The sequence below is a fragment of the Ursus americanus genome, chromosome 24, assembly GCF_024610735.1.
Source record: "Ursus americanus isolate L20-20 chromosome 24, mUrsAme1.1.p, whole genome shotgun sequence".
NCBI classification, from domain to species: Eukaryota; Metazoa; Chordata; class Mammalia; order Carnivora; family Ursidae; genus Ursus; species Ursus americanus.
The window spans coordinates 44,843,728-44,867,655 of record NC_142150.1 but is presented as its reverse complement, the minus strand read 5'-3'; the positions used below and the strand labels follow the sequence as shown (position 1 = coordinate 44,867,655).

The 23,928-nt window shown below is 55.8% G+C and overlaps 1 protein-coding gene across 7 annotated transcripts in view; it reads left to right on the top strand.

Annotated features, from left to right (window-relative positions):
- SHANK2 (SH3 and multiple ankyrin repeat domains 2) overlaps nt 1–23,928 on the top strand; it is a 503,557-nt gene that overhangs the window by 49,352 nt on the left and 430,277 nt on the right. For all 7 annotated transcript variants that reach the window (XM_087855105.1, XM_045775905.2, XM_087855101.1 and 4 more), the window contains exon 3: nt 20,872–21,091. In XM_087855105.1, coding sequence (XP_087711231.1) covers nt 20,885–21,091 — 207 coding nt within the window. In that variant the 5' untranslated portion in view covers nt 20,872–20,884. The remainder of the gene's footprint in view (nt 1–20,871; nt 21,092–23,928) is intronic.

Here is a 23,928-nt window from a genome sequence, read left to right as displayed (position 1 = left end):
GGGTGGGCCCCGATCCAGCGTGACTGGGGTCCTCGTTAAAGGGGAAGCTTGGGGACACACACGCCCACGGGAAGAAGGCCATGTGACCATGACGGTGGTCATGTACAAGGCAAGGAGAGAGGCCGGAGCAGGTCTACCAGGAACCTGCCGGGTCAGGGCATCCCTCTGGGACTTCCAGCTTCCAAAGTTGGGAGCTGATAAGCATCTGTGGTCACCTGTTTGTGGCAGCAGCTCTCGCAAAGGAATAAGGTGCCATGGGGCCAGAATAGGCCGAGGTCTGCAGGCAGAGAGCTCCGAGTGGGAGGTGGTGCTGACAGGCATCCAGCCGGACTCCCGCCCTGGCTGCTACGCCGGGGTCGGGGACAGGTGGCCAGGGTCGGGGACAGGTGACCGGCAGTTCCAAGGCCGTGTTCTGTGCGATCCCAGCACCGCCTCCGTGTGCAGTCAGGAGGGGCTGGGACGTCTTGCTCGACGTCCAGCCCTGGCATATCCAATAGTTCTCCCAATGGTAGGTGACCCGGGAAGTGGGTTTGGCTGTCTGGCCAAAAAAATGAAGTCCCCTTTGACTTGGAATTGCTGTAGGGCTGTGGGGAGATGGGCACAGAACCCGTGGGCAGGGACCCCCGCAGGGAAGCCCTCCTGGCCGGCTCCTGTGGGGTCTCTGCCAGCCCAGTGCCTTGGGAGGGCGGCGGGTCTGATTCGGCAGAGGGTCTGGCTTTGGCCCGGCCGTGGCTAGGGTGCTCTGTCTGGGAGCCCGGAAGGCATTGGCGAGAGGAAGGATTTTATTCTCCTTTTCCCCAGTATTAATACCCCAGACAACCCGGAGCGGTTCTGCAGACTTCGCTGAGGTAGTAAGGAAGAGTGAGCTTTTGTTCGGACCGGATGTTTACATTTGATAGGGAACGTTCCCCCAGTAAAGCTGTGATGTTTTCTTTTTTCTTTTTTTTTTTAAAGATTTATTTATTTATTTATTAGAGACAGCCAGCGAGAGAGGGAACACAAGCAGGGGGAGTGGGAGAGGGAGAAGCAGGCTCCTAGCGGAGGAGCCCGATGTGGGACCCGATCCTGGAACGCCAGGATCACGCCGTGAGCCGAAGGCAGACGCGTAACGACTGCGCCACTCAGGCGCCCCAAGCTGTGATGTTTTATAAAAGGCACTTCACTATTTCCGTGGGCGCCCTGCGTATGACTTAATTGAGCAGGCTTGACTGCGTTCTCTGGGTCGCCCGTTTTCCTGTCCCCTTTGTGAGCTGATAGCCTCCTGATGGCTTGATAAAAACTCTAGGAAAAAGAAAGCCTTAATGAATATAGATTTCCTTGCAATTTGCATTTGTAAGTGAATATTCTAGTAATGACGGAAAGCAGAAAGTATAAAATTGGATTGATTAAGTAATTTTCCTGATATTTCCGTCAAGGGTGGGACACACTGTGTTCTTAACCCATGCCTTGCGGTTCTCGCCTGTGAAGGTATCTTCGTGAAGGTTCGGGTTCTGGTCATGGGACTAGCCGTGGGGAAGCTTGGGAGGTCGCAGTGTCTTCTTGTTCCAATCAGGGAGACTGGATTCCCGCCACGATCGGGGTGCAGCATCATGGCTGTGACTTAGGGCGCGAACGGCTGTTCCGCAGACATGTTGGCACGGGCTCATCGATGCAGCCCCATCTTTTACAAGGGGCGCTGTCAGCACGGGCCTGGCATGAAACACCAGGGAAGAGCATTGTTGCAGGCCGACCTGTGTCCCCCTCTTGTGTATGGTGAAACCTGAGCCCCCAAACCCCAGAATGTGGCTGTATCTGGAGATGGGGCTTGGAAGAAGTGATTCAGTTAAAATGGGGTCACCGAGGTGGGCCCTGAGACACAACTGGGGTCCTTACAGGAAGAGGATGTCAGGACACAGACACGCACGGAGGGATGACCCCGTGAGGATATGGGGGGAGCACGGCTGTCCACACACGAGGAGAGAGGCCTCAGGGGGACCCCGCCTGCCCGCGCCTGCATCTCGGGCCTCGGCTTCTGGGACCGGGGGACGGGGCACGTCTGCTGTGTGAGCTTCTCCGTGTGTGGTGTTCGTTACAGCGGCTGGAGCTAACTGATACACCCCTCAAACTCAGAAAGCCAACACAGAACTCACCATCCTCCCTCGGAATGTTTCCTCCACCCTCATTGTCCGCGCTTGGTCTTGTAACCATCGACCCCTGACCGGTCCCCACATTTCAGCTCGTAGGCAGCAGTGACCCGTTGTCGCTTTGTCTGGGAAGTGGCACAGATGTCCGTGCGGGGTTCCTGGCCCCTAGGACCTCAGGAGCACAGCACCTTCCCTCCCTCCCTCAGCAAGTATTGACCGCATGTCTCCAGGACCCTGTCGTTGACTAAAAGCAAGGAGAACATAGCCTTCGGAAGCCGCCACCCACGCCTTCCTGGGAGTTGATGAAGCACATCTCTCCGGCTCGGACCAGCGCGTGGGCTGGAGGACCGGCAGGGGGGCAGCGGGGCACAGCGCCTCCAGGAGGCTGGGGCGGTGGTAGCTGGGCTTTTCATCGTGTGTGGACGGCCTTGCTGGGGGGGGGGGAGCACGCCTGCCGCATCTGGTGCTGGTGGGCCCCCATCTTGCTCTCCTGCGGCATTTCTGGAAACGTGCTCTGTGCCAGGCCGGAGAGAGAAAGCTGCCCCTGCGGGCGCCGCTCTGCCCCATCCCACTGGAGGTGGTCCAACTGCTCAGCTGTCCTGTCACTGCAGCCGGGTGGCCAGCCCCTCCCCAGGCTCTGGGCTTTGAGATCTGTGTGCTGGGGGAGCCTGGGCTTTAGCTTTGAGGCTCTGGCCTCGTGTGTGTCCCCAGAGAAGCTGCAGGCCCAGCAGTCGAGGCTTTGGAAGGGAGGTCTGGATTCAGAGTCCGCCTCTGAGACCCGCCAGCTGTGTGGCATTGGGCTCCTAACGCACCCTCTCTGGGTGTCGGTGGGCTCATGTGTGAAGATGGGGTGATACTCTCTGAGGTACACGGGGTTCAGCCCTTCTGTATACACTGCTCGATTACCTGGGACGCACCAGGCGCTGGGCTAATGCCGCTAAGTCTGGAATGGGATACGGTCATGGGGCCAAGGGAAGCAGATGGTACCAGGGAAACCGGGCGAGGCCAAGGAGCACTCAGGACGTGGCTTGGGACCAAGGACGTGCAGCGGGGTGGTAGAGAAAATGAGCGGTTGATGGTATCAGGCCAGAACATTGGACGCATCCGTCCTGCATCAGGAGAGTCTTGTCTGTTCTCCTCTTCCCACTGGGGTCACTGGGTGCTGGGTGCCCTCCCACCTCAAGAGTAGGAAAGGTCAGGCTCCGGGGAGACCTCAGGGACCCTGGCGCCAGGCAGGGCCCTGGGTCACTGAGGTGGGGCGGCTGGATGGATGGTGGGTGGAAGGACGGGCCCCACGGGGCGCGCTCACGCTCTGCACCTGTTCTGTCTTGACTTTTTGGTACGGTTCGTTTCATTGTCTCTACGGCTCTACCTGGTTGCCAGGGCGATTCTTCTGCTCTGTTATTTCTGTCTGTCAGTGATTCACGTACCCGCGCCTTCCCAGACATCAGCTGTACATACCCGCTGTGTTTTCCGGTTGCCCTTGCAGGGAAGCCCCCCTCCCCAGAGGGAGGGAATTCTGTTTCTGGAAGGGCCCATGCAGGGCCTGGTTGGAAATCCTCAGCTGGCAGAGGGACGGCCTGTTCTGGCAGGTGGAGAGCTGCGTGGGCTTTTCTAGGCCTTCCTGCTGGTTCAGGCTCCGGGAGGGAGTGCCAGGGCCCGGGTGTGGGGTGAGGGCTGCTTTCCTCCAGCTCTGGAGACACACCGAGGAGTCCCTCCGCCCGGTGCCGGTGGTCCCTGTGGCAGCTGCCCGGGGGTGCTGGGCCGGCGTCAGAGCCGAGGGTGCATTGGGGGGAGGCGTGCTCAGTGCCCAGCATGGCTCAGCAGCCAGGGGAGATAGAGCTGCCCTGTCTCTTGGAGTGAACGCCAGTCTAGCCAAGAAGCAGACCTAGAATGTCAGCTACGGCTGCTTAGGGAATGACACCGGGAGTCAGGGACGGGACACAACAGCCCTTCACTTGCTTGTGGGTCTGTGGGTCGGGCTTTCAGGCAGGGATCAGCCGGCGTTACTCACTGCGCTCCGGAGGTCCCTCTGTCCAGGATGCGCTCAGGGTCGGTGGACTCTGCACGTGGGAGCCACCTTGCAGAGGGTGGAGTGTTGCGAGCAGGGAGGACGGAAGCCAACGCTCTGAAAGCTCAGCTGCACGAGTTTCGTGGCTTGTTTCTGCCACTGGACCGACCCAGGTTCAAGGAGATGGGAAGTAAGGCTCCCCTCTCGATGGGAGTAGTTTGCAGAGAGTGTGGCCACCCTGAATCTGCGGCAGGATCCCGACCCTAACGTTTGCTTAATACAAACTGTCAGTGGGAGGCCGCAGTGGGCTGTGATGTAACCTCGTGGGCTCTGAAGTCAGCCAGTGGGTTCGAATCCTGCCACCATCAGCCAGTACCCGTGCGATCTTGGGAAGCAGTTAAATCTTGCTCTGCCTTTCCTTCCACGCAAGATCTGTAAGCTGTCCCCATTGGATCGTTGTCTGGATTAAATCCGATAACGCATGTGCAGCATATGGTCCTCTATTAGTGTTCACGACGACTGGCGTCGCTACTTTGACAGGAAGCCACGCAGCTACTGATGACGGGGAGCAAAGGAGCCTGACCTCACCTGGCTGTTGGTGCACCCCCGACTTATGCTGTGATGGGGGGCGAGGCTGCCGGAGGTGATCGAGGCCCCGACTTATGCTGTGATGGGGGCGAGCCTGCTGGAGGCAGTCAAGGCCCCGACTTACGCTGCGATCGGGGGCGAGGCTGCCGGAGGCGGTCGAGGCCCCGACTTACGCTGCGATGGGGTTGAGGCTGCCGGAGGCGGTCGAGGCCCCGACTTACGCTGCGATGGGGTTGAGGCTGCCGGAGGCGGTCGAGGCTGTGCAAGTGCGTGGTGGGGAGGCGGCTGGGTGCAGGCGGGCGGGATGGCGCACGCACGGTGCGGGCAGCAGGGCAGGTGAGAGGCAGCGGGCAGGTTTGGAGAGCGATCAAGGGGTGAAGTGGCCGGGTCTCAGGGATGGCTAGGATACGGGGGGTTTGAACTGCAGTTTCACGATGCTGGCAGAAGACACAAAACCTCCGGGTCAGAGATGAAGCTCAGCGTGTCGCTCACCGTAGCAGCGGGGGCAGAACGTCCGCGTTTGGTCCTGGTTCCCTGAGCCCAGATTCTGCCACGGTGATGCAGACCGGGCCGCTGGTACCACACACGGTGGGCCGCGTTATGGGAGGGAAGCCCTGGACCTGGGGAAACCAAGGCTGCTACTCTGCACTCTCAGTGTGCCGGTCTGGCTCCCGTCTCTTCTCTCCGGGATTGGAGTGGGCCCCCCAAGACATGTGGAGCCCCAACCCCCAGTACTGTGAATGTGACCTTACTTGGAGGTAAGGTCTTTGCACATGGTCAAGATGAGGTCATTAGGGTGGCCCTGACCCAGTGTGACCAGTGTCCTTACGGAAAGAGAAAATGTGGACACAGACACAGAGGGAAGACGATGTGAAGACAGCTGCCAAAGGAAGCCGGCAGAAAGGCCCGGACTGGGGTTCTCCGAGAGCTCCCAGAGGGAGCCTGCCGATGGCCTGACTTTGGACTTCTGGCCCCAGGGCTGCGAGAGAGCGGACACCCCATGCCGTCGCCACTGCTCTGCGGTGCTGTGTCCAGCAGCCCCGGGAACTGGGACGTCCCTGGGGCAGAGACGGTCCGTGCCTCTCCTCACCAGATGCTAGGAATGCAGGACAGCCCAGCAGCCGTGGGGAGCCTGCGATCGGACCAGACTGGGCGGGAAGGTTTCCTTTTCCTGAAAGAAGGTGGTCCCACGGGAGGAAAAGGCCTCAGGCTTCCAGAAGGCTGCAGAACCAGCCTCAGGACCTGGAAATTGCAGGAAGAAGGATTTTGTTTTTCCTCCACGAAGACAAAACCCTTTTTACCTTCACAGGCACCCCCTGTAAGGGGGAGGGAATGGGAGCTAGGGCCCCTGGGGGGGGTTGCTGCAGGGGGGTCTCCGATCCTACTGGCAGGTTGAACACAGCCATGGTGCTGACGTGGCTGCAGATGGGAATCCTCGGGGTTGATTTCCTTCTATGATTCCAGTCCCCCCACCCCCTACCGCAGAGATCCTGACTCAGCAGATCCCTCTCCGGTTCGGGATCTGAACCTTTGAAAACCCCCCGGGAGGGGTTGACAGGGTCCAGATCTGAGAACCAGCGGTATGTACGCAACCTCACAGCTCTGGTTTCTGTTTTGCACCGATTCCATTAATTCAGAAGGCATCGGAAGTTGCCCTGGATGTGGAACATTCCAGCACGTCCCCTCTAGCAGATACCTCGGGCAGCCTTTTTGCTGGATTTTGTCCGACAGCCTCTGGTGCTTTCAGCCCGGGCCACTCTTGTCCAGGGGTGGGCTGACCTGCAGGGCTGTCCCTGGGGTCTCACTGCCACTGTCCACGGCCGGACATCCTGCCCCCATGGTTGTCGCCTGCTAGCGGACAGCTTTTTTGCCCGTGAGTGTGGACCGCGCTTCGGCGAGAACCAGCACCAGGTTTTTACAGTGACATTTGGAACCCTTGCCAGCTTGCAGGGAGAAGTGCTGTTGCACAGTCAAGGTGCTGTTCCTCGGCTGCATCTAAGTCCCCACCCTCCCCATTTTCTGTCCGTGTGGACGTGGAAGTGGCTTTGTAGTGCAAAATACAGTAGGTAGCCGACATGCCCGGGGCCCCCCCAGAGGGCAGGGGTGCTCTGGAATGTGCCCCCCCCCCCCCGGTGTCACCACGTCTCTGCCATCGTTCCAGGTGCTGGCTGCCCAGGGTGTCAGTCGGCAGGTTGTGGTTCTGGCGTTTTCTAGAGGCTTACGTTCCCGGGCTGATGCTGAGTCGATCCACGTTGGTGTGTGGGCTGGTGTGGTGTGGTTTGTGGCGTGGATTGACAGGCTTTCTCAAACATGCCATCTGTAGGTGTTCTCTAGATGCCTGGATCTATTTTAACAAGGAACTGAGCATCGGGGTTTGTTTGGTTTTTTTTGCTTAGTTTTTGCAACTTGGACTTGAGCTGCGGACTTCTTGTGTGCAGCACTGTCAGGTGGGTTTAGGTAGGGAGCTTGGCGTTTTCTCGCATTTCATCTGCTCCTGCCCTGCTAGGAAAAGCTCTTCTAACTGCCCAGGCCATAAATTAGCAACGCTCGGCACCTCCTCCACGTTTCTGTGTGGGAACGGTTCCTGTGTCCTCTTTCCTTCCATCCCGTACCTATCGATCAAGCACACCAGCAGGGGGCGTCCCTTGAGATAAGGAGAAGCACGTTTTCTGTGCCTGTGGCTTTCTCTGATACGTAAGGGGTGTTGGTGGGGAGGGGGACACACCCGCTCACAGGTTCGTCTGGAAAAGGGATACCCAGGGCTGTTTGCTTCTGGCCCACTTTTTTTCTGCAAGTGCAAACTGGAAATCATAACATTTGTCCCCAGGAAGGTCAGCAGAACGCCTTGTCGTGCCCGTGGTGCAGGCTGTCCACTTGGATGCTGGTCATCAGCTCTGGGGACGTCCTGTGCCGCTGGCTTCCTGATTGGCTTGCAGAGGCTCACACGAACTTGAACTTTGGGGGCCCGCGTGGGAAGGCGGTCTCTCTCTTCACTGACACCTTTATTTTCCTCCACGGTGTGTTGCTGTGTTCAGCATTCCACGTCCTTCGTCAGATTTCCCCTAGGCTTATTGTGGTTTTTGTTGATATTCTAAACGGTATCGCTTTAGATGCCGGTTTCCAGTGGTTCACTGCAGCTCTGTAGAAACACAGGATTGTGTCGTATTCGTCTTGTGTCCTTCAGTGCCGCTAAAAATCACTTCGGGTTCTAGGAGCTTGTGCGAGGATTCCAGAGAATGTCCTACACGGACGGACCGTCACGTCGTCTGCAGATGGAGACGATTTATTTCCTCCTTTCCAATCAGGCCCTTTTGTTTTTGCTGTCTTATTGAACAGAACCTGTGAGAACAACTGTCCCTGTCTTGTCCCCATTGTTGGGGGAACATTTTCGGGCTTCCCCTGTAAGCGTGATGTTGGCTGTGTGCTCTTCAGAGACGTCCTTTCTCAGGCTGAGAAAGTTTCTCTCTGGTCCTTGTCTGCGGAGCGTGTGTGTCACGGATCAATGTTGCGTTTTGTCAAAAGCTTTTTTTTTTTTTTTTTTGGCAGCTATTGACATGGTCGTATGGTTTTTCTTTTTAGTTTGTTAATATGGTGAACTACATTGATTTGCAAATCTTAAATCTCCCTTGCGTTCCTGGTACAAATCACCCTTGGTCATGAAATATATGCTGTTGGATTTCGTTTGCTAAAATTTTGTTTAGAACTTTTGTGTCTGTGTTCACAAAAGATACTGACATGTTGTTGTTTTGTTTTTTGTTTTTTTTAGTAACAGGGTGACATTGGCCTCATAGAATGAATTGAGAATTTTCCTTCTCTTCAATTTTCTGATAAAATAGTATAACTACTCATTTGATTCATATTAATGTGCTATGCCTTGTCCCATCATTTTGCTTGTCAGCTATTGTTTTTAAACCCTTCTCCTTTTTTTTTTTAAGTTTATTTATTTTTTAGTCCTCTCCCAGTGTGGGGCTTGAACCCATGACCCGGAGAGCAAGAGCTGCATGCTCCACTGATGGGGCCAGCTGAGCGCCCCTCAGCTATTTTTATTTTTAATGTGCCTTTCTTTCTTTCTTTCTTCCTTTCTTTCTTTCTTTCTTTCTTAGATTTTATTTATTTATTTGAGAGAGAGCAAGAGAGGGAGAGAGCACGAGCAGGGTGGGGGCAGAGGCAGAGGGAGAAGCAGACTCCCCACTGAGCAGGGAGCCCGACTTGGGGCTCGATCCGAGGACCCTGGGATCATGACCCGAGCTGAAAGTAGACACATCACTGACTGAGCCACCCAGGCACCCCTTAATGTGCATTTCTTAAGAAAGCTCAGAGTGGGGTCCTATTTAATGTGAAAATGGTAATGGCTTGGTTTCGATCTGTCACCTTGCTGCGGGTTTTCTGCTCATCTCATCTGGTCTCTGTTCACCTTTTTTCTGCCTTTGTTTAGACATAGAATTTTGTGATTCATTTTCTTTCCTTGGTTGGCTTGATAGCTGTAACTCTGTGTTTTGTTATTTCGATGGTTGCTTAAGGGCTTCTAGTAAAGACTTTGATCTGATTCCAGCCCGTCTCTGAGTGCTGTCACACCACTGCCGTCTGAGAACCTTCCAGTCACATCCTTCCAGCATCTGGCTCGGTTCTGTGCTACGATCACGTGTTTTTCTTTCTTGTATTTTATAAAGCCTACACTACATTTTTTAAAAAGTCAGTTGTCATTTAAAGAGGTTTAAATAAGAAAAAGCATATGGGGCACCCGAGTGGCTCAGTCGGTTAAGTGTCTGACTTGATTTTTGGCTCAGGTCATGATCTCAGCATCATAAGATCGAGCCCCACATCAGGCTCTGCTCTGGGCATGGAGCCTGCTTAAGATTCTTTCTCTTCCTCTCCTTCTGCCCCTCCCCCAATCCATAAATCTATAAATCAGTGAATAAATAGGAAAAGGCATATATTTACCTGTGCGATTATCACTTCCAAGTGTCTTCCTTCTCTTATGTCATTTCATATTTTTATCTGGTTATCGTTTCCTTCCGCCTGACATCTCTCCTTTAACATTTCCTATAGGAAAGCCTCGCATACCTGGTCATGTGGTCTTGCGGCTTTTACACGTGTGGCAAGTATTCATCTTTGAAAGATGTCTTCACCGGTCATAAAATTCTAGTTCTGCCTTTTTACCTTTTAGAGCGTGCGGGATGTTCTTCCATCGCCCACTCACTCGCATTGTTTCCAATAAGAAATCTGCCGTTATTCTTAAGTTTGAGTTTCAGATGGAAAAGCTCTTTAAGTTTTTAACCCTTTGCTTTTTTTAAAAGACTATTTATTTAAGAGAGGGAGAGAGAACACAGCGGGGAGGTGGGGCAGAGGGAGAGGGAGAAGCTGACTCCCTGCTGAGTGGGGAGCCGGACACGGGGCTCAATCCCGGGACTCCAGGATCATGACCAGAGCTGAAGGCAGATGCTCAACCAGCTGAGCCACCCAGGCGCCCCCCTTTGTCTGCCTTTAAGATTTTTCTCTTTGGGGCGCCTGGGTGGCTCAGTTGGTGAGGCATCTGCCTTCTGCTGAGGTCATGATCCCAGGGTCCTCGGATCAAGCCCCCGCATTGGGCTCCTTGCTCAGTGGGGAGCCTGCTTCTCCCTCTCTCTCTCTGTCTGCTGCTCCACCTGCTTGTGCACGCTCTCTCAAATAAATACAATCTTTAAAAAACGATTTTTCTCCTTGTCTTTAGTTATGACTTATTGCGACACGGTTTGGTGTAGTTTTCTTATGATTCTTGTGTGTGGGTTTCATTGAGCTTGAGTCTGTGGGTTTATAGTTTCCATGAAATTTGTGTTGTGTTTGGCTAAAATTTTTGGCTATAGTTTCAAACAATTTTTCTGTACCCCCCCTCCCGCCTTTGACAGGGACTCCAATTACATATACATGGCACTGCTTGAAGCTGTTTTGGAGCTTACGGATAATCTGTGCTTCTATTTTGACTTGTTGTTGTTTTCTCTGTGTTTCATTTTACTGTATCTTCAATTCACAGATCTTTTTATTTGATGTTTAATTTGCTACTCCTCTTATCTGGTGCATTTTTCATTTTAGATATGGGAGTTTATTTAGTTTTTGTCTTTCGTGAACATAAAGAATATAACGTTAATATAACTTTTAATGCCTTGCCTGCTAATTCTAACATCTGCGTCAGTTTTGGGTTAGTTTTGATTGGTTCATTATATTCCTCATCATGGGCCATATTTTCCTGCTTCTTTGCGTGCCCAGTAATTTTGTTTGATTAACTTAGTAACTTTTTTATTGCTAAACATTGTGAATTGTGAATTTTTATCTTGAGTCTTATTGCTAAACATTGTGAATTGTGAATTTTTATCTTGAGTCTGTATACTTTTGAATATGCATAAATATTCCAGACCTTTGTTGCGGGATTCAGTTAAGTTCTGTACAAACAGTGTGGTCCTTTTGTGTCCTACCTTCAGTGTGTGCTCGGTGGGGTCGTGGCAGCATTTAGTCTTGGCCTGACTGTTTCCCACTCTTGAGGCCAGCCCCTCCCGAGCTGAGAGGTTTTCCAGGTTGGCTGGTGGGAGCAGCAGATTCCAGGACCTGTGTGGTTGATGGGTATTGTTGCCTCTCACCCTTCGGATGCCTCCTTCCCTGGCCCCTGGCAGGTTTATCCCATGCATACATCCATCCCATGTTTCAGAATATGCAGAGGGACCCTCTGCATATCTCCCATGGCCTTTGTGTCCAGTCTTCCCTCCCCGCTCCCTGCCCTGCACATAGCTGCCACGGTCTCCCCACATTTCTAGCCCCGCTGCTCCACCAGGAACTCCCCAGCTTCACCCAGTGGCCCTTTCTCTTGCGAGGGCCTAGAAGTGCCATGAAGGCAGTAAGCTGGGAGCAATCATAGGGCTCACCTCGTTTATTTCCTGTCTCTCATGTGTGGCTGTCCTGCATTTTGAAATATATTTTTTCACATATTTTTAGCCTATTCTGGTGGCTCCAGGCAGGAGGCTGCATCCAGCACTGTTACTCTGTCTCCCTGGGCGTGAAGGTCTCTCTCTTGTCTTCCGCCCTAGTGCATCGTCTCCTCCTCTCTCTACCTGCTCTGAGTCTGTCCCTCCCCTGCTCCTACCGCTCTCTCTTCCCCTCCCTCTGTGTTCTCTCTACATCCCCTCTCCCTGCCTCACTGTCTCCATGCTGCCATTAGCAGCCATGGCTTCCTGTTCATGACTCGTGGTTCAGGTATATTAGTTTGCAGTTTCTGGAGAGAACCGTCTTGCCCCAGTCTGTTGACATGGTCCCCCTACCACGTCCACCCTGCTATGGTCCAGTAACCTGTGCCTGTGTGTTTGTTATTTTTCGAGTGTGGACTCAGACGAGGCAGTGCATGCAACGGGTTTTGTCCCAGCTGTCCTGTAGTGACATGAAAAATAAACCCTACGCAAATTTAACAAAGGTGGAAGATGTCGCTGAAGAAGCAGCACTCTGCACGTGTGTGTTTTTAGCTTCAGGAGCGGTGATCTGGGAAGGCATTTCTAACGCACGTCTGTGCGGTAGGAGCAGGGAGGAGAAGAGGGGTAATAGGCAGGGGGATCTGCGAGTGACAGGTGGGGGCATTCACTGTCCACTGCCCCAGGGGCTCCAGCACTGAACCCCAATTCTGTGTGATTCCCCCTAAAGCCTGTATCCTTCCGTTGCCTCTTCTAGTCTTTGCCACCTTGTTAGCTAGACGCTGGTAAAGGCCTTTTGTAAAACGTCAGTGGTGATTACCTCTCCGATGATTGTTTCCTTATTCTGAAGAGATACCAGGACCAGACTGTAGGTGCTCATAATGCCCACAGAGAAATAAGTTAAGAACAGTATCGAAGGCGCTACTCCTGTGAGTATAAATTCGTGGTGTATTAGCTGCCTGTGGCTGCCACATGCTGGTGGCTTGAAGCAACACAGATTTAGTCTCTCATCGTTCTGAAGGCTGAACGTCCAAAGCGGGAACGTCTGCAGGGCCGTGCTCCCTTGGAAGCCTCCAGGGGAAGGTCCTTCCTGCCTGTCTCAGCTCGTGGCGGCAGCTGGCAGCCCCTGACCTTCCTTGGCTGGCGGGCACTTCCCTCCAGCCTCTGTGTCTGGCATCGCCTGGCCTTGCCCCTGGGCATTGCCTGCATTTGCACAAGGCTTTCTTGAGAGGACAGGTCACTGCTCAGGGGCCACCCGATTCACTGTGACCTCATCTTAGCTAATCACATTGGTGAAGCCCCTGTTTCCAAGTGAGGTCCCATTCTGAGGTTCTGGGTGAATGTGAATCTTGGAGGACCCCACCCAGCACATTGGGGCATTTGGGTATGTTGTAGCATGAATAACACACGAACACATGTGTGTTTCTATTTCAAGAAGTGTAAACTCTTTGGGCGGCAGTTAACCTGGTTTTTGTGGAACCCTTAGCTAGTGGGTGTGCAGGAGCGTGTCTCTGGGGGCAGCGTGGTGTCCTGGGGCCAGGGGCCAGGAAGGGCATCTCCCAGGGAGTCTGCAGCAGCGTCTCCCACCAGGAGCTTGGCACAGCAGCTTTAAACTCCCCAGAGGGGCAAGGTGTTTCCTCCAGACCCTCTCTTAGGAAAATCAAAGTCGTGGGTGCAGAGGACACCCGGATTCCCACAGCCGTGACAATAATAGGAATTAAAGAAAACCCGTCCTAAGTTTAAACACTGTCATTACAGGTGACAGCAGGACTGGGATAGCTGCAGCCCCACCCACAGGGGAGCAGGTGTCCTGAGCCAGTGACGTGGCCCGTGGAGGGAGGCCCACCCCGCCTGGAGTGTCTGATGCTGGGGCAGGGCCCCAAAAGTTGGCGAGAGCCCCGTGCGGGATTGGAAATGGTGAAAGCATTTTTATACCAGACACATGCTAGTTTTCAGATCTCTGTGACATTCGCTTTCTCCCTGGAATCTCAGAGCTCTGTAATTTTATCTGATGCGCCCAGCTCCCAGACTCAGTAATTGGACTTGGCTCCTGGTAACCCATCGTCTAGAAGGTGTGTCCGCGCTGTGCAAGGCCCCACAGACAGCGCTGCCCGAGCTGGAGCCGCCTGGGGTAGCCATCCTCACCGCCAGCCCTCAGTGGGCACTCGGCCGATACCTCCGTGGTGGTAGGTCACCACGCACCCGGCAGGAGGACCTAGGTCATGCCGCCTTCTCCGGGCAATCCCAGTACACCTGCTGGCCAGAGCTCACTGCAGGGAGCCCAACTAGGGGCTGGGGCTGGGACGTGCTCCTGACTATCCGGGGAGCCCTATCCATCTGGACCACCGAACCGCATTTGGATTTTACATTTCATTTCAGATCCTGAGTGTAACCAGTCCGTGAGAGCCGGAGACTAGGAGCTAGCTGAACTTTTCCCTGGTGGGTCAGGGTCCAAGGGAGAAAACGCAGGAAGCTTGCCTGAGGAAGGAGTTGAACAATAATATGTTTGTTCACTGAGTGGGGGCAGAGGGAGTGTGTGGGAACTCTACTGGCAGCTCGGCTTCCTGTGAACCTATGACTGCTGTAAAAATTAAGGGCAATGCATTAAAAACATAGATATAAAAATATATACATCAATGCAAATAGTTTACATTCTACCTGGTGTCCTCCTTCAGTCTCCCTGTTGAAGAGGGTGGTGTGCTTGGCGCCCAGACCGGGGTGAATTGACCCAAGTTCCCCTTCCCTGGGCTGCACCCTTCTTTCCACTTCAAAGTTCCCCATTTCATGGGGCGGGTTGTCTTGGAGGTTTCCTGGGAGGGGCTCCAAGGGCAGGTCTGCTGTCCGCCCCCGCTGGTGTGGGGCCTGCCCTGTCCTTCCGTCCAAACGTCAGGAAGGACTGCAGGCCTTGTCCCCTACCGGCTGCCCATTATCTCTAAGTCAGAAGTGATAATGACCCACATTCTTGTGAAAGCATCGGCCCTTCCAGAAGCATCCGCTGTGCTCAGGACCCTGCTAGATGCCCCTCGGCCTCCCCTGTCCTCCTTTTAGAGTTTGGAGTAGACTTGATTCATCGGGGGCTTGTGTTGGAAAGACCATCACAGACAAACCTTCAATCATCGTCACTGGATTTTTAGTTTTTTAATTAAAAACATTATCACCCTGGGGCTTCTGGGTGGCTCAGTCGTTAAGAGTCTGCCTTCAGCTCAGGGCGTGATCCCAGCGTTCTGGGATCAAGCCCCACATCAGGCTCCTCCGCTGGGAGCCTGATTCTTCCTTCCCACTCCCCCTGCTTGTGTTCTCTCTCTCGCCGGTTGTCTCTCTCTCTGTCAAATAAATAAATAAAATCTTTTAAAAACAAAAAACAACCGCCCCCCCAAAAAACCATTATCACCCTATAGAAAGGTAGAAAAACATAATAACAACTATATGTCCACGATCAGAATGAAACATTTTATTATTTTGTCATATTTTCACATTTGGCTTCCCCTTTTCTCTACTTAAATACAATCTCTCTGAGGACGCTCGGCCTGGCTGCCTGCCCCCTTCTGTCCCCATCCACCGGTGTGAGCTGCCGTTCTGCACCTGGATCCATGAGTCACTACGGCCACAGTCATCCGGGTTACTGCTCTGTGTTCGAGAAACTCTGCATCAGTGTCTGGTCTGCTCCTTGGCGAGCGTGTGTGGGATTCGTTCTCAGAGCAGTAGCTGGGCCGCGGCGGCTGAGGACGGGGTTCACGGGCAGGGGGCAGGTGCAGCTCCGGCTCTGAGTTGAGAGGCAGGAGGGTCTATGCAGCTGGGGTGCTGGGCCTGCCCTGGGCTGGAGCCCCAGGCTTGACGGAAGGACCCTGGGGAGCCAGGGGGAGGGTCCTGACTCCTGACCAGGCTGGAGGGGTGGTGCTGACAGGGGGCAGGAGATAGAAGACAGACCTCGTTTATCCACAGACGCAGCGGGCACGGATGTGGGGATTTTATTCAGGACGGTGCTGAGATGCTAGGATGACCCGGGGAGGCAGCCATTCTCTTCTCCTGCCCTTCTCTGTTCCCCCGCCCCCCACTTGCTGCAGCCCATGCCCATTGCGCAGACCGTGCGGTGACAGCGCCGGCTCCTCCGGGTCCCGTGGAGTTTCAGTGTCCGTGTGCGGTGTCCGTGCGGCCCTGGGGCTCTCGCTGCCTTGAGGATGAGCGAATTGTAGGCATTTGAGTGCATGATGTGAGCGTGTGGTCAGCAAGTCCTGCGGCCGGGGTGTCACAGACGTTGGGTGCAGTTTGAGGTTCCATGTGAGCAAAACCCCTTTTATGCCCCCCCGCTGTGTGTGTGTGTGTGTGTGTGCGCGTGTGCGTGCGCGCGTATTAAACCAGAGCCAGCGGGACCTCTGCATTTTTATCTGCGAACTTCACGGGCCTGCAGCTCTCACGTGGTAAAGTCCTCTCCAGCCGGGAAGTGCTTTGTTTTGTTTTGTTTTTTCAGCGCGTCTTAGGTCCCAGGTCAGTGTTGGTGTGTTCGTCGTGGTGGTGGAAGGGGTGAGCGGGAAAACTACCTACCCCCCATCCGACATGTTGGGGGCTCAGGAGCCAGGTTAAGATGTTACATTTCCTTGGATCAATTTCGTGTTTTCCCAGAACGCAATAGTGGTAAAACACAGAGCCTTTGTGAAAATGGCCTTTACTGGCATGGCTTCTGCTTTTCCTTGTTCGTAGGCACCCGGGGGGTGGGCAGGTGAGAGAAACACGTTCTGGGGGTCACTGTACCTTACCGACCTGTGTTTTATAGCCCCTTCCCCCCCGAGGCTGGTGATGCCAAAATGTTCGCAGGGGCTGCAGGTAACCTTCCCTCCTCCAACCTGGCACTGACTTGTCTGAGGGAGGCTGGGTTTTGTGGCACGGCTGTCTTCGGAGCCTGCCTGCCCCTCTCACCATGGGGTGAAGAGCCCATTTGGCCCCTCCGTCCCCCCCCCCCCCCAACAAAATGCAGGACACCTGGTCTTGTTTGAATTTCAGATGAACAATGAATAGTTTGTTTAGTGTAAGTATGTCCTGTGCAATATTTGGGACATACACTAAAACGTGTTCGTGGTTTATCTGAAATGCAGATGTGGCTGGTGCCCTCTCTCTTACCTGGCTCTGGTGACCCTGGGCCTGGCAGTCCTGCCTGGGAGTTAATAATTAAATGTTTTCCCGGGGCTTTGCTTTTTCCATGGGTCTGCTGATCTCATTGCTCAAGCCCCTTATTAAGGTCAGGACCTTCTGCTAAGGTCTCTGCCTCCAGTGCCCGGCCATCCTGCAAAGGACCAGCGTGCAGGTGTCCTCCTTTTGCTCCTTGGACCCGTGCAGTGGGGCCTTCCGCACCCGCACATCAGTGGCAGAAGCTTCCCTTTGTGACCATCACCCCTGGGCCGATGCGCGGGGCTGTGGTGGGGTCCAGTGGCGCGGGCCACATGGGGGTGTGTGTGTGGGTTGCACGAGCGGCTAGGACACAGGAGCCCTTGCTCTGTGGGTTCTCAGGTCTGTTTCTGGAGTTGAGTGTGATTTTGGTCAGGCATACACATCCTCAAATCCCGTCCCGCCCCCTTTAATTCTCTGGAACTGAAACGCCCCTGGGGCTGTGCACCCTTCACAGTTCAGACCTGCTTGTCCGCGACGGGTCACCAGTCCCGGGGGTCCAGCTGCAGACATGTTGTGTGGCTAGTGAAGTCACTGTTAAGGACAACGAATTCCCGACGATTGTCCTCTCCAAGCATCTGTCTGGAGTCTGCCTGCCGTGAAACTACCTGCAGACCCGGGAACAGGGCGGGCGTTCCTGCACACCGGCTGTGGCTGAGTTTGCCCTGCTGTTTGGCCGTCTCAGGGGCCTGTGCTTTGGCCCCTCTGCCACTTCTCCCTGTCCACTGAGCGCCCACAGTGCCCCTGCTGCTGGGGGTTGGGTGGCGGTGAATAAACAGAGCCTCCCGTGCGCTCGGGCCCCGAAATACCGCCTGAGCAAGATGTCCCTGGGAAGTGGATCACATGGAGGCCGTGGAGGGCTTTCGAGAAAAAGAGCCGGGGCGGGCGTAGGTGGGGAGCAATGAGTTTCTTAGATTTCAGGGAGCGGGGGTGGAATGCACGGAGGAACTGGCCTGTGTGTGCCCTCCAGGGAATAACTTGGGGGCTCGGAGCACCCTGTTTGCCCTTGAATTGTCCCAGACATGCAAGGCCATGATGTGGCGGGGTGGCGGGCGCTACGCCTGCACTGTGCCACGTTCCGCTGGGGGCTGTCACCGAGGCCTGTGCTGCTCCAGCCGTGAGCTTTCTGGGACCACCGCGCATCCTTCGTGGGAAGAGCTGGTGGACCTGGTGTGCCTGGAGTCACCTCATTAGCCTCCACCTGTGCCCGGCTTCCCCTGAGCCTGGTGGTGTCTCTCCTCATTAGACAGGGATCCCCTCCTGTGAGCGTGAGGCCTCCTCCGCTGTGTCCCCAGTCCCTGCTGGGTTTGCAAGAGGCACAGGCAGGCAGCGAGGAGGGAAGCGCGGTTCTTTACTGGAGCAGAAGGTGCTCTGGGCTAACGTACCCCGTCAGGGCAGGAAGAAGCCACTGGAGGCCCTGCGGGATGGGCCTGTGTCCATGCTGACAGCTGAGGCGGTGAGCGCCGCGCCTCTCCCATGGTCTCTCCCGCCCTGGAGAAGGCAGGTTTGCGTCTCTGCGCCCCTGCGCCCCAGCCTGGGCTTCTGCCGAGCTCTTGCATGGACCGCCCGGGCTCCGCTACAGGTGCTTCTCCTTACAGCCCCCTGGGGAGCTTCCAGGGACAGCGTCCCAGACCAGTTCACTCAGAAGTTCGGCGCTCTTGTTTTCTTACAGCTTCCCCAAGTAACTTCTGTGGCCAGGGTGAGCAACCCCTGTTCTAGGGGATGCGCTTCACGGGGACCCGGACGTAGTTGCAAATAATTACATGGATGCAATTCGATAACATGTTTGCACGTGAATGCTTATATGATTTATTATAACATGTTGTAATTAGAGGCTATGTGGATATAATTGTACATTGTTATGTTATTTCCACATGAGAGTTGTTACTGTATTATATGCTGCAAAGTCTGTGCATACCGTATACCGTGTCATTTCCAGATGCGTACTTTTGCAAGGGTAGATGGTCAGGGCAGGAAGCAGCACGTTGCTGGCGGTTGCAGCCAGGCGGGTGGGGACCCTGCTGGGGTGGAGCCAGGAGCACCCGGATCCTGTCCCCAGCCACCGCTGTCTTGTCCTCACCAGAATTTGCGCTCCTTGGGGAAGGCATGAAGCCGAGCTCACAGACGCGTCTGACGGTGAATACAGAAAAGACCCATCGGCTCTGAAATTGTAATTTGGAATCACATGGGGGTTAACTTTGGAAATTTTAATCGAGAAAAAATAAAATCTCCCTGGGTGATGTGGATGATCTGCTGTTTGAGACGTTGGACGGGTCCGGTGACCCCTAGGAGACAGAGGCCGGCATGAATGAACGGATGGAACTGTTGTCAGGCTCTCACGCTCACGGCGGGAGGACCAGGAAAGTGACCGATGCCAACGAGGAGAGCCTGAGGGGGACCTGGAGAGGGCATGCGGTGGGGAGGTGGTGTGCTGGAGCTCGCCCCTGCCCCTGGGTGTCATTGGGCCGTCCCAGCATTGCCAGAGTCTCCCGATGGTCACCATGAACCAGAAATCTGGGTTTGCGTATGGGATCTTCAGGTTAGATGTTTAAAACCCTGTGCAGGCCAAACATAACTGTCTGTGGGCCGTACGATCTGGGCCTCTCCCCCAAGGACGGTGCAGATCCTCTCGGCAGCAAGGGAGGCTCTGACCCTGGTCCTGGTCTTGCCCTTCCCCTGGGGAGGCCGTGTATTTCTGGAGCAGCTCCTAGGCTTTGTTAGGCTTTGTGTGCACCTGGGTGTTTGGTAACCCCAGGAAGGTCTGGGGTGGAGATGGACATGCTCCCAGTGGCTGCCGGCATCCCAGGACTGGCCCCATGGGCAGAGCGGTACAACGCTTCCAGCTCCTGCGGGCGTTTGCTCTCATTAAAGGAACTCTGGAAATAAATACTGGGTGTCCGTTTTCCCACGATGAACACAGAATAGGCACTGGGTGAACCGGGACTTTTCTGAGCCACCCCGATCATGAAACACGAGAGCAGGGGACACTCACCCAAGCATTTGCTGGGCCTGGAACCTGGGGCACATGTGCGGGGAGCTCCTCCCTCCCGCCCCCTCCTGCAAATCCCTGGATATTCTGTTTTGGGGTCCTGCCCTCTGTGGGAGGACACCATGACTTCACCAGGCAGTCCTTCCGCGATCCGGGTGGCCTCCGTCCCTGAAACACCCCTGCCCACTTTCCACGTGCACAGGGCCTTGACCTCTGTTACAGAGTTCGAGTAGAAGTGAATTTGCTGCTTTGGGATGGCACGTCTTTAACCAGCTCCCCGGTATCCGGGCTCACACCAGCTCTCATCCTAACCTTTCCAGAACCCTGTCCACAGAGATGGGGGTGTCACTGGGCAGCGTGCTCCCAGAGTTATGTCCACATCCTTCTTTGTGCTCCCTATCAGCCACGGTCAGCGCCCTGATCTGGTCTTTTTTGGGGATCCTTTACTGGACTTGATGGTGGCGAAGCTGTACTCCCAGCTGCCACAGACTTTTGGGGACCCCTGAGTCTCCCCTAAGTCAGCCTGCTCACAACTTCAGGCTCTGCCAGACTCCTGGGCCCCGGGACTATCTCCCTTCTGAGCCTGGCCCTGCCCTTCTGTTCTATTTTTACACGTTACCCATCATTGCTCTGTGTTTGAAGCAGAGGGGTTATTAAAGCATGAACTTGGTACCATTCTGACCCGAAGCTTGCGTTTCTCCCTCTTTTGGTGCTCTGTCTTCAAAGAAAAACAGAAGGTAGCTTGTTTTCTTACCTCGGAAGGCCTCAAACTGCCCCCGTGGCCCTTTGGTGGATCCCTGTAAGCTGTGGTTGTGGCCGCTGCTAGTTAGGGCTCCTTGAGCATGTGGGGTTCCCAGCTCAGGGCAGAGCCTGCAGGCCCCTGACCTGGCCCCGGCTGCCTCCTGGTCCGGGTTCCAGGGAGGCCCGTGCGTCACGCACGGTAGCTCTGCCGGCTGTTACGCCAGCAGGTGCAGGACCGTGAACCTGAGACGCCCGTCTCCGCCGAGCCCTGGGGTTTCTATATGCAGTTTTCACATCCCCCCATTGTGTTTCTTCTCCCCCTCCTTACAGACATACAGCAGCCATGCCGCGCAGCCCGACTTCCAGCGAAGACGAGATGGCCCAGAGCTTCTCCGACTACTCCGTGGGGTCAGAGTCGGACAGCTCTAAAGAAGAAACCATCTATGACACCATCCGGGCCACAGCGGAGAAGCCCAGCGTCGCCAGGACGGAGGAGGGCCAGGGCAACACGCTCGTGATCCGCATCCTCATCCAGGACCTACAGCAGACGGTAGGCCCCATTCGCTCATTGCTGGTCCGTGCCAAGCATGGCTTGAGCTCGAGGCTGCCTCTGGTCACCTTCTGCACGGCCTGTCCTGGTGGCGTCCCGCACGTCGTGCACCTGCCCCGCCCTTCCCTCCTTCCCGTCGGCTGTGCCTTTGTCCGCCTCGTAGCACGCTGCTGGCACCTCGGTCCCCTTACTGAGCTCCTATTATGTGCCGGGCAGAGGCCAGGCCTCAGGGGCACAGGGACCAGCCTCGCGGAGGACAGGTACACAGTGGACACGTTAGCAAGTGAGGCCTTCGGCGCCCAGGCAGGCCCTGCCTCTTGCCCTGCTGCTCTGTGCTCGAAGGAGCCCGTGTCCCGTCCTCTTGCCCATTTGCTAAGCTACGTGAGCTCTGTCTGGCCTGGCCTCGCCCGTGCTGCCCACCGCTGACTCCCAGTCGTCTCTCAAAACCTGGGCCCTCGGCTGTTTCCTGTGTTGGCCCCCAGTAGCCCTCGGGGCTTCTCGTTGCCCACGGCCCTGGCGTGTGTCCTGCTGTGCGCTTGCTTGGTGCCTCTGGGTGCTTGCTGGTGGTGCCGGCCGCCCCGTGTTTCCTGGAAAACTTCCCCTCTGCAGATGCCGTTGGCCTGTCGTGTCTGGGAGCTTTTCTCACACGCTGCTCCTTCCGGCTTGCGGGTTGGGCTCTCGTTTCAGGGGTAGCGGCCACACGTCCGAGGGCTTCTCCGTATCTGCCTTCGTCCCCGGCGCCTCTCCTCATAGTCCGCCACGATGTTCTCGAGCGTTCCTTTATGGTGTGTTCACGTGGGCCCCTTTTGCTCCGACCCTCGTAATTCCCGATGGATTGTGGTTGGGATTCTGGCTTTCCGTTTGATTTCATAGCCTGGCACTGACTCATCTTGAAAACGACTCTTTTGGTTTCTTTTTTCTTTTTCTTTTGTTTCTTAGGTTCTGTGGCTTTTTCTTTTCCTGTTGTAGACCTTCCTTCTCTTACCTGAGGCGCGTTCTCTGCGGACGAACGCGTGTCTGGTTTCCGCCTGCCTCCTCTCCTTCTCTCGCGCATCTCCGTTTCTGGGCTGTTTCTGCCCGGCGCGGGCAGCCGTCTGCAGCGTGCCGTCTCTGTTGCTCTGACCGTGTGTGGGCGAGCTGTCCTTGCCTCGCTCCTGTCCCGCTGCTGTCCCGCGGACACGGTCCCTCGGTGGGAAACCCTGGGTCCCGGAACGGCGCCAGCGCGCCCTTCGGTAACTTCCCGCGCGTTTCCTGTGCGCCAGACGCCGGATTAAGCTCTTCGCGTGTGTTACTTCCCCGAGTTGGTGAAACAGCCGAGCTGGGCGGCACTTGTGAGCGGTCACTCTGGGCGTTGCATCACCCAGTGAGCACAACGTGTAACCAGCATCGGACGAGGAGATGGAACATCACCCACCCCCGAAGGCCCCACCGACACCCTCCTGGTCCCAGTGGGCCGGTGAGAAGCAGGTGGCCCGGGACACACGGCCCAGAGCCTCCAAACCCGCCAGAAGCAGGTGCTGGGTGTGCTCCCTTGCTGCCTGATTCGTTTCTGCGGTGCGTTGTCCCCGCGGCAGGTGGCCCGTGGGCAGCCTTGGAGAAGGCACATCCCGGGGTCGGTGCGTCCGAGATGGCTCCAACTCAACCCCCCCACTGTCCACCGTGTGTTTTGGGGAATGGCACTAAAGGTCTCGAGCTTGGGCCCACCCGCAGGCGTGAAGGGAGCCAGTGCAGGCTGGGACCAGGGGACAGCAAGTGTGCATTGAGCGTCTGTTGCCTTCATCGGTCTCCTTGGTCAGAGCTGGCGCTGCCCACGCCGAGCGGGCACTCACCAGTGACAATGGAGAGAGAGGCCATTCTGCCGTCATGGCTGTTGAGATGCCCCACGGGGCGTGAGTAAGGGCGTGGGACGTTGGAGAAGTCACCACGACGCTGGGTCTGGCGGGTACAGGGTAGTGGGAGCTGGCCTGGAAGCCCGTGTCCCACCCCTGCCTGCCGGGACCTCTTCCTGGTGGGTGGCGTGGTGGGTTCTGTCCACTGTGCCAGAGGCTTCGGGAACCTGTCGAGAATTACTGATGGATAGACATCTGCTCTCCAGGCCCACAGCTACGAAGAAGGTCCACCAGGGGTTTGGTCTCTGCTCCTACGAGCATAATTGTTTCCGGAACCTTCTAAAGATCAACTCTCTTCACTTTGTGAAGATGAACAAAGCCCCTGGAGGCTGAGACCAGCACTCCCATGGGCACGAACGCCGGCAACAAAGCAGCCGTTGTTCCTGCGTGCGGGCCCCTGCCAGGTCGAGTCCCGGAGCCAGGGACGCGGGACAGACCCTGGAATCCCGCCCAGAGGCACCGTGGGAGCCGCTGTGCCGGTTTGTCACCCCTGTGTCCGCCCGCCCAAGGGGAGGCAGTGTCTCAGGGAGCCAGGAGGCTGCCCCTCTCCCGTCCCTGGCGCGTCCCCCCCACCCAGGTGTGGTCTGGACCTGTCTCTTCTTTAAGTGACTTGTGTTCTGAGTCTCCCTCCTCCAGTGGGAGGAGGTTTTCCACCTCTTAGCGGGCGCGTCTGGCCGGCCTCCTCGCGGCCTCAGCAGAACAGAGTCCCTCACAGGGCCATGCAGGGCTCACCGTGGGGTCGAATGCAGTACCGGTCAGCACCCGGGGCCTTTAAGCGAGCGGCGTGTGTGAAAATCAGCACAAACTCCAGCTCCTCTGTTATTTGTAGTTTTGAGGGAAGTGGGAGCAGAGCTGGCCCTGAGCTCACGGCGGTCTGGTTTCTAACGCGCCCTGGGTGGCCCATCCCAGGGAGGGCGGGAGGAGCCTGTGACGGGCCCTCCTTGGGTG